This window comes from Dysidea avara, chromosome 7, assembly GCF_963678975.1.
Source record: "Dysidea avara chromosome 7, odDysAvar1.4, whole genome shotgun sequence".
Classification (NCBI taxonomy): domain Eukaryota; kingdom Metazoa; phylum Porifera; class Demospongiae; order Dictyoceratida; family Dysideidae; genus Dysidea; species Dysidea avara.
This window is the reverse complement of record NC_089278.1, coordinates 788956-800162: the sequence shown is the minus strand read 5'-3', so window position 1 is coordinate 800162 and position 11207 is coordinate 788956. Positions and strand designations below refer to the sequence as shown.

The following is an 11207-nucleotide window of genomic DNA, read 5'->3' as shown; positions in this document are numbered from 1 at the left end:
TGTAGGAACACATACAAAAATAATTAATAATTTTAAACGCGCGTGTATAATGACGTAATTTTAATTGTTTGCCCACATACCGGTACAAAGGAAATGAGCTCACCATTGTCTTCCTGTGTGTAATCAGAAACGATAATCTGTTAACTATCAAACAACCCCACATACACAACATTATACTCTGACAAGCTATAAAGATTACGAATAGCTACATGCCAGCTACAAAAATAAATTGATACAAGTATACAAAACTGTATAACTTTATACTTTATGGTGTTCTGACATTAGATGAATATCCTACACCAGTTACACTGCCACTACTACTGTAATCAATGACCGGATTACCACTACCATCATATTGTGATGTCCTTGTTGAGTTCCCAGTGTCATTATTAGAGTCATAATAATGAGAGACACTCTCCCTACTAAATGTCCCACAATTAAGATCAATGTCACTTGAGGTGACTGACATAGAGTCTATGCTAGGATGTACAATGTCATCATACATCTTTTCTGGATCACTATCTTCTATAAAATGATGACACCTTCCAAATTCCCTGTCTCCAATAACACTTTCCACATCACTGGTGGACCCCTTGATAGTCTCATCATCAAGATCAACTGGTGGATCATAGCTGAAATTCTTTCTGTGAATATGAAGCAATTAGTATCAAATGTATCAATGTACAATAGTTACATACACTATGACAGGAGCAATCAAATTTATAAAATGGTGATTTACTACATGGGCTGCCATGGGGCCTGCATGGGGCTCTTCCCACCTTGTCACACAATGATAGCATCAGTCACGCAGGAACATAAGTTAAAATAAATTTTGAAAAATTCCATAGCTATATATACAATAACAAGGAAATGGCAAAGGAAATACCATTTGTCCTTGACATTATGCAAGACTGATGATCCAATAGCATTACCAGTAGTAAAACATGAGGCATGAGAATAAACGGGTAGCATGAGGTGAAGCCGTTGATATATTAAAGTGATTTATTTCTCATATAGCACAAGCAAAAAGCAATGCTGTAATTTATTTATGGGATTTTCCTTGTGCCCATCAGAAAACTTCACAGAATACCCTAACATGGCACTATACAGGTCACACTGTTGTGTACACTTCCACACAGGTATAAGTTAGTACTAGTATTTCAACCTCGTTATAGTATACAACACAGGGGCAGATCTAGAAATTTTCAGAGGGGGTTTCAGGTTCCACTCTGGAATGCAACTTCAGCCTAGCTGTAGGTTGAAGACCAAAAAAAAAAGTCACTACATGCTGTTGAATACCGTAATAGTGATTTCAAAAGGCAAAAGTATAAAGTTTCCCCAGTAGAAAAAGTCCTAATATAATAGTATGCATAACTCTTGGTGATGTTTATCGCCTACACAAATTGTAGGGGCATGCACTATTTTCAGAGGGGGTTTCTGGAAATCCCAGAAACCCCCTAAAACCACCCCTGCAACAAGCCTCATTACTGTAATCTTTGGTAATTTTCTTTTTGTCAACCTGGCTAGCTGCTAATTACTGGGTTTCCAGTATTGTGTTGGCACTACTCAGCTGCTGTTGACAACAAACTGCTGACCTGCTATACTGTCGAAACTGTACTTTACAGAACTTTACATAGGCAACATCAGAATGAATTATTGAAGTGTGAACTGTACTTTATAGCCCACCAATTGTACTTTATAAAAACCACAAAGTTTAAAAAGTAATGACAGTAATTTAAGTGCAGGCATCAGCGGATGTTGTCAGCATAGCTATATAGGTGCTGCCAACATAATACTAGACAGTAGCTTAGTCCACAGAAAATTACTGAGGTTTATGAGGCCCTACAAGGAAGCTGGAACATGCACTAGTGATATAAAGGAGCACCTGGACTATTAACACTCACCTGGACTATTGACACTGACCTGGACTATTAACACTCACCTGGACTATTGACACTCACCTGGACTATTGACACTCACCTGGACTATTGACACTCACCTGGACTATTGACACTCACCTGGACTATTGACACTCACCTGGACTATTGACACTCACCTGGACTATTGACACTGACCTGGACTATTAACACTGACCTGGACTATTGACACTCACCTGGACTATTGACACTCACCTGGACTATTGACACTCACCTGGACTATTGACACTCACCTGGACTATTGACACTCACCTGGACTATTGACACTGACCTGGACTATTGACACTGACCTGGACTATTGACACTCACCTGGACTATTGACACTGACCTGGACTATTAACACTGACCTGGACTATTGACACTCACCTGGACTATTAACACTCACCTGGACTATTAACACTCACCTGGACTATTGACACTCACCTGGACTAGTACTGTTAACATGTGTAAGTGTACAACCAATTTATGCAAGCTGCCATGTTTGCATTTCTAATATATTATAGGCTTCTATCCACTAGTAGCTAAAAAAATAAGCACTCAGCACTTGGTCTTGATACTAATGAAGGACTCAGCTTTGTCTCGTACTTCATTAGCTTCTCGTTCATGTGCCTCATGTGCTTTACCATTGTATAACACTTTGTGCAATACTTTAACATAATGTACAGTTGGTGGCTTATAAGTGCACTCAACTATAAATGATAGTTTTTTTGCCTAAGCCAAGTTATATAGTTATGACTATGCATATAGAAAAGGGACTTGGGTCACTGAAGTTATACTATAGTGACTTCTGTTTATCAGAAATACATACAGTAGGACCTCCATTATCTGAACACCTGTGTGCCACTTCAATCATAAAAGTGTTCAGATAAGTGAATCAGCTAAGTGAATCAGATAAGTGAAGCCCATTCATTTATATACAGAGTTCCACTCAACTACTCGAATAGAACATCCACTTACTCTAATAGAACATCCACTTACTCTAATAGAACATTCACCTAAAACAGTGCCAGAAAGATTAATGAAGTATTGTAGCAGCGATTGTGTGTAGTAGCAAGCTCCATTGTGTGACAGTAGTTTATCATTATTATGTGCAGATGGACATACTATGTACACAATGCCAGACAGCAATGTTTACTTTTAGAATGGGAAATTCACAGAGGAAGTTTTATGAGTTCATAAACATATTTTAGCATAGTACATTCTAAGGTGCTGGCAAGATTTTCTCTGACAATCTTTACCTTTTTGTTGCACATTCTGGTTTGTTAGCTAGGATATATGAGTACCTGTAGGCTACTAAAACTAATGGATATATGGGTCATTCCATGTCAAATCAACAAGGAATTTAGGGTCACCTCTCAGATTTTGATGAAACTTGGTGTGTTTGTAGTACCTGTGGTGTTTATCACTCATGCAATTTTTAGCTCCATACATGCTGTAGTTTCTGATTTATGACCACAAATATTTTGAATATTTCATGAAATATTGATTCATCTCTAGTTACAAAATTGACTGTAACTTCACACTGTCTAAATATTTTTAAACATAACTTTCACTGATGGAAGACTGTTGATCAACCTTTCCAGCGATCCCTAAATTATGGGATATCTATGTAATTATGGTTCAAAAATATTTCATTGAACACTTTGATTCTTTATATTTCATAAAATGCTGTTTGAAATTCTTCGAATTTTTTTGTGAATAATGATTGGAGCATGGTCTATGTTTGATAAAATTTTTGTGGTGGGACCACAATGGGCTCAAGAGATATAATGAATTATGTTGTGGTATGCAATGGAATATTATTGCTGTATGAGAGTGTACACCTCCAATAACCATGCACAACAAGGCCACACCAAGTTTGTCTTACAGAGTGAAGGTGTCTAGGTACAGTGCAACCTGTATTAGTGACCACCTATATTGAAAGACCACTTATGTGCTGCAGTTAATTTATGCTTTTTAAGTTGGACAATAATGTATAGCACCAAAGCGCATCAACCCTTTCTAGCAAATCAAAAATGGTCCTTATTAGACAGGTTGACTTTAAAGTACAAATCTGACCACCATGTGTCCATAAACATATCATGTGAATGTTGTACCATCTCTTCAAAAATATCTTCTTTATTAAGTTGAATCCCCACTGTAGTGAACTTAACCCTAAGTTGCATATGTGACTGCATAGTTATGTATATCAGAACTCCTCAAAAGGGATACCTGCACATCTTGATAACCAGGACGTCTGTTTATACTCCGACTTTAGTGGTGCACATACCTTTGAACCAAGATACAGGGGTACTTCTGTGGTCTCTGTAATATGAGCACTTTATTATGGTCCTAGGAATGGAGGGTTTTTACCACATACATACGTTACTTGTACCTTAATATGTGAAATTAATTTATATATTTGTGACCACTTTGAAGATCAAGACAAAATTCATGCACACACTCACACAATAGGTAAACATGTTGACCACATTTTCATAACATTGCTTGTACTGATCTTCAAAGCGTAAATGCAAAATACTTTGAAAAACCATTTAGTAATTGCAGTACTAAAAATCACACATTGAGATGCAAGCAAGTGTTCATAATATTAAAAAAAAAACTCTTGGTACAAGTAATGCATCTACTGCATACAGTGTGACTCTTCTATTCCCTGGACTCATTGATAAAGTGTTCATTTTTGACGGACTTCTTGGGTCCAAAAGGTCTGTTGTACTTATGCAACCATGTACATAACTTGAATTGCGTAGGGTGGAGCTACATATGTAAGTGCAATATGGCAGGATTAGACTTAATAAATATTTCTGAAGAGATAGTACTGCATTCACATGTTTATGGATACATGGTGATCTCATTTAAAGACCGTTTTTTAGAAAGGGTTGATGCTTTGGTGATATACATTGATATCCAGTTAAAGAAGTATAAATTAACTGCTGCACATAAATGGTCTTTCAATACAGGTGGTCACTAATACAGGTTGCACTGTACCTATAGACACCTTCACTCTGTGAGACAAACTTGTTGAGTGTGGTTATTGGAGGTGTACACTCCCATATAGCAATAATAGACTACAAATTCCACTGCATACCACAACATAATTCATTATATCTCTTGAGCCCATTGTGGTCCCACCACAAATATTTTATCAAATGTGACCATGACACAATAATTAAATTCAAAGAATTTCAAGCACCCTTTTTTGAAATATAAAGGATTAAAGTTTTCAATGAAGTTTTTTTGAACCATAATTACCCATAATTTAGGATCACTAGAAAAGTTGATCAACAGTCTTTTATCAGTGAAACTAGTATTTATGCAGAGTGAAGTTACAGTCAATTTTGTAACTAGAGATGGACCAATTTTTCATGAAATATTCAAAACATTTCTGGTCATAAATCAGAAACTACAGGGTGTGTGGAGCTAAAAATTTGCATGAGTGATAAGCACCACAGGTACTACAAACATACCAAGTTTCATCAAAATCTGAGAGGTGACCCTAAATTCCTTGTTGATTTGACATGGAATGACCCATACACTAGTCTTGTGCTGTGTATGGTCTGGTGCAACAGGATTGGTCAATTAAAAATAAATAGTTGCATAATTGTTCAAAAGCAGTGAAAAATATCTGAAAATGAAGGCCTGTAAGGCTATGTACTGTTGACAGTCAATAATTCCATAAGCAAAGGGTACAGCTGGTAGTGTGGAAATTTGTGATTTGACTGTTCAGCAAAATAGGACTTGACAGTTGCCTTTTTTCCAACTTCAAATCATTCATTTAGGTGAATGCATGACTCCATGAGTTTTATTGACCAGCCAATATTATATCATGTCAGAGTATTGTCAGACTGTTAGGACTGGGCAGGAGATTACGGATATATACTGCATCATGAATCACAAGAGTATTCTCATTTTAGCGAACAGGATGTTGCTATCAAAATTGTATAAATCAACTAGTTAGTGGAAGAGGAACATGCACATTGATAGTATTTGTATTCATTTTTGGTCACTTGTCTCACAGCATTAGTATAATGATGTCACTGATGTGATATTATCATAACATCAGTCAGCACTAATGTCAGTCAGTCATTCTGTTAATATATGTTGTCCAGGCTCTTATTATTATATAAGCAAGAATTTGCAGTGCTGTGTAGCATACATTTTTTTTGAAAAGCGTTTAAACCTACATCAGTAGGTGAACACCATGGAATAAAGTGTGATACACAAAATGGGACATTGTGGGATAAAGTTGGGGCATATTCAAATCAACTGAAACGTAAAATTAATGTTGAATACCCAAATTGGTTGTCACAAGTGCATGAAACTATACCATACCATTTTTAGGTGCACACAGTTATTGCTTGTCAAGCACAAAAAAATTAATGGTATACTTGTGCTAGACACTTGTGTGCTAAGCACATACAATTGAAATTACTGCTGTAAGTTCGTGATATGTAGAATGGCAGCAAAATAACTTAGAACAAACCAGAAGTGTCACAGTACACTTGATGATCACAGGCAGGTATCTAGCAGATACTACCACCCTGTACTTCACCCAACTTCTCAGGATTTCCATTTCGTCAACTGAAGCAAACTATATATTTGAATGAATACTGGTATCAAAATGGCTTGAAAAACATGGTGGGCACTAATAATTCTCTCCTAAAAGAAACTCCTTGTGAACTCATTTATACATAAGTGTACTGTAGCTATAGCCTAAATATTTCAAGGGGAAAAATTTTCGAGGTTGAGCAATGTTGCTAAGAACAAAATTTTCTTGAATTTACAAACACTCTCAAAATGTATTGGACTATAATGGAGGTCTAAATATTTCAAGGATAAAATTTTCACTGGTAACCCCCAAAAATGCAAAATCAGCAATTTATTTAGGCTATACAGTATGTGCTTAACAAGTATTAATATATTTCACAAATAATGCTTCCAAAAATTATATGTGCATGTGCCTAATAACCAGAGTGTATGGTAACAGACTTGAATATTAACTGCGTTGAAGAAATTCTTGATAAGCTTAACCACACAAAAACAGCCAAGAATGCAAAAATGATGTGGCCTAAAAAGTCTGGGTGAAAACAGTTGTGAAATCAAAGGTGGTGGCCAAGAAATGGTTGTAATAATGTTAATGCTAATAAATTTTAACAATGCACACAGTGTGGATTTCACTTCTTTTTGTCTTTATAAGGCCCCAAAACCAGTGACTTGTTTCTACTCACATTTCTTCTTATCTATACAGACACAATGATGATTAGTTAAGACTGACTTATAAATGTATTGTATTACATGCTTTAGTTCAATAGTAATATTATTGTAATACTCGCATATTTTTTTGAGGACTTCTAACTACCATTGGTGGATCTATTACATGCTTTACTTCAATATTATTGTACTACACATGCACACATCACAAATACATGTAAAACAATAGACACATTCTAAAATTACATCACTGTCATAGCAAGAACCTTCCGCCATATTGAATGGGACCACTATTAATAATCATGATTGTGCTGTGTTGAAATATGGCAATGAAAACAGCTCAAACAAAGTGGTATTGTTGAACAAAAGGCTATGAAGCTTTCAAGGTTGCAAATTGATGTTCTGGTTAGAGGCAGGTGGTTATCTGGGTTGAACAGGCACCAAGTGTTGACAACACCAATTGCCTTGTTTGCTGTACAAGGATAGCTTTTTTAGCCGGGTAGTCATTGATAGCAGTAGTAGCTAACCACCCAGACACTGGCAATTAGTGTTGTCAATGCTGCACACCTGTTCAACCCTGAATGACCACCTGCCTCTAACCAGAACACAACCTTGAAGGCTTCCTTTGCTTGTTCAACAATACTGCATTGTTCGAGCTGTTTTCATCGTTGTATAATTGTGATTATTAATGGTGGCCCCATTCAAAATGGCGGAAGTCTGTTGCTATGACAGTAACGTAATTTTGGAATGTGCCTATTCTTTCCCACTATATTCAGACTGCAACTATACCCTTATTTATTTATTTATTTATTTATTTATTTATCTGCATTGCTTTGGATTGTTTTAGAGTAAACTTTATTACATGCGGCAGTTGTAAATTCATAACAATGAAGGAAGCCATACCAAATAATTTCTTTACCTTCTTTTCTTGATAAAAAGCATCAATAAACTGGCACTGAAAATTCCCAATGCAATGACACCAAATATTGGCAAACTCAAATACCATCCTGAAAAATGAAATAATCACATAACAACACTATCAAAAATCGTGTATCTAGACTGTCTGGACATTTGGTAGGACATTTGAGTACTCAAAGGCAGTCCAATCTAGTAGGGTCTACCCCAACTTATATGTAGTTAGAAAACTAAAACATTTGTTGTACTTTACCAGTAACATCAATTTTTTATTTGATTGTGACTGGATTTTGGACAAACAATCCAAATCACACATTACAAGTTTTGAGATAAACAGTTTTAAAGAATTCAAACCAGTATAACTTGCCAAGGATAGCAAGCATGCATATGAAATTTACACAAGATATGTATCAATCTATTACTTTTCAGACCACTTCCAGTACTTGTAGCTGCTTGTAGAGTTTCCCACCAAATAAGATGGAAATCTGGGAAGTTGGACAAGCAAAGTAGTATCACAAGTGCTCACAAAGGGGCGAAGGGTGGGGATGGTGGGGTGGGGTGGGCAAGAGATAGACTTGATAACGATAGTGTAGCTATCCACTGGAGGTGTTAGTTTGATTATGCCTGATGTGCGATTTGGATCAGTCTTGTAAAATCTGGTCACAATTATAAATCTACATATGAAACTACCGCACTGTTGTTGATGTGATATAAACATGTGTAGACAACAAAGACTTTCTAATCTGTCACCTCACAATGCAAAGAATTATATTCACACTCAAAAACATCAGCAGCTAGCAAAATATTGCATACAAGACTAAATGATATAATTACTACTCTATTAGAGTATTACACAGCTCTAACAGTGTTGGGCAGTGTTGGGCAGTTACTAATACACTTGTTGCTGTCATTACAGTTACATTATTACTTAGTTTTAAAAGTGCGTAGTAATATATTAAGTTGCATTTTCAGCAATAGGTGTTGTCATGTCTAGAGCAACATTTGCTAATTTAATAAAGCATAACTTGTTTACCTATGAAAAAAGCTACATTGCTAAATGCCAGACTAATAATCATGTGATTAGATTAACGATTCTTAGAATATAGTGTTCAGAAGATACTTTATTGACATAACATAATGGTAATAAATACAGAAGCACATTGCATAACAATATAACGCACTAGTTAAGCAATGTGTTAGTACTTCATTAGGTAATAATATTACTGTAACACATGTAACAACCAGTAACATGCTACTTAAGTAACTACCCATTACATATTTCTGGTTCAAGAAATGTAACGTGATATGTATTACTTTATAAAGGAATAATATTACATAATGCATTCATTACATAAGTAACATGTTGACAACACTGCTTGACATTAATACAAAACCTCTGGTAGGGCACCAGAGTTCATTAGGTCCTACTAGGCCCACACCACTGATCAGTAAGCACTTACGTGATGCAGTAGAGCCTTCTTGCAAAATAGCTAAAACAAGAGAAAAAACATATTATCTACATGTGTGATTTGCTGACTTTATAACATGAATCAAGACACACAGTAGTGTAATGTGCGACCAAGAAAGCCAGTGCATCACACCAAGTGTATTGACAGGGAGAAAGAAAACATGATTTTCACACCTACAGAATTCCATGGTCCCTTCTCCAAAACACACCATTTTGCATTATAGTTGCCCACCACATGGGATAGGCCACACAGCAAATTTCATAAAATTTGTTCCACCATTCATGATATATGAGCAGCCATTTTTTGTTTTAAGGGGTCTATAGAGTTCTTTTTGCACACTTCACAAAAATTGTTATAAAACGCAATCATGCAATTCAATTACCTTAAATGTTTGGTACAGATCTACAATGCTATGAACATTTATTCATGTAGAAATCAAACTTGGCTACGAACTAAACCACTTATGGGAATAACTTGAAATTTGGTGTATAAATAGGCTAGCCATTGTAGCAGTGCCTTTGGAGTAATAACTACAGAATTACAAAGCAATATCCATACAACCGTTAGTAACAGGGTCGAGACTCTAATAGAGCAGTCACTGTGGGATAAAAAAGGTGCATGAAAAATGTCAAAAATCTTACCAGAATTCGAAACAGGGGCCTCCATACTGAAAAACCAAATCCTGAGCCATTGATATCATAGTGTTTATTTTCTATTTAATTTTATATAGTAAAAGTTTATAATTTCATAGATCTATCATACAGTACGATAGTAACTGTATAGTAGGGACCACAAAGGAGTAGGCATGGCCCACGAAATAATATCACCAAAAAAACAGTCTCAATTTCCCCTGACGACGATGCGGCAGTATTGGTTAGGTAAAACTAAGCCCAAACAAGCTTTCAGATCGACCCGAAACGCTTTCAACAAGTTTCTACGGAATTTTAAAAATAACTAATTTAACGGAATTTTCTAGTGACTGACTGACTGAGTAACTGACTGACTGATGCCTTCAGACAAGCGTAACTCGATAACGGCTAAGGCTACAGGCTTGATTTTTTCACTGTTTGACATCGCTCCGGCCTGACAGGTGCCTTGTGGCATACCGCAGTATGTACAATGCATTCTTCATGGACTTACCAGTGTCCTCCTTTGTGTCCCATTCATCTTTGCTGACAGCGAAAAGTGTCGATTTGGCGATAGCACGTGATGGCTTCCCTTCATAACAGAAATCGTTCGTATTTGTCATAGTGGCTATTTTGATATATAGCAGAGGTGCTTTTCAAACAGTTCTTGATTCGTACTGCTGTGTAACGGGTTGAACATAACCGACAATGAAGTGAAATGGATACTTCCCTTTTCAGACAATAATTGATATAACCAGGGCGTGCAGCACCATTTCTTTCGGTATGCGTGGATTGCAGAGGTGCTTTTCGAACAGTTCTTGATTCGAAATGCTGTGTAATGGGTTGAACAAAGCTGACAACAAAGTATAATGGATACTTCACTTTTCAGACGATAATTGGGGTGCGCGGTGCCATTTCAGATACAGTATACGTGGGTTCACCAGTCATACTTATTTACAAAAAAAGTTAACAAACAAGTACACAGAAAAATTTGGAATTTTCAACTAGAGTAAGGACCATAGCACATCAATAAAAAGTACTGAAACAAG

The 11207-nt window shown here is 36.3% G+C and overlaps 1 protein-coding gene across 1 annotated transcript in view; it reads right to left on the bottom strand.

Annotated features, from left to right (window-relative positions):
* Window positions 1–105: 105 nt before the first annotated feature.
* Window positions 106–11207, bottom strand: part of LOC136262334 (kin of IRRE-like protein 1) — a 30408-nt gene continuing 19306 nt past the window's right edge. The window contains exons 15-17 of the mRNA XM_066056565.1: window positions 9524–9553; window positions 8068–8155; window positions 106–644 (exon numbers count right to left, since the gene is read on the bottom strand). Of these exons, the coding sequence (XP_065912637.1) occupies window positions 266–644; window positions 8068–8155; window positions 9524–9553 (497 nt within the window). The 3' untranslated portion in view covers window positions 106–265. The remainder of the gene's footprint in view (window positions 645–8067; window positions 8156–9523; window positions 9554–11207) is intronic.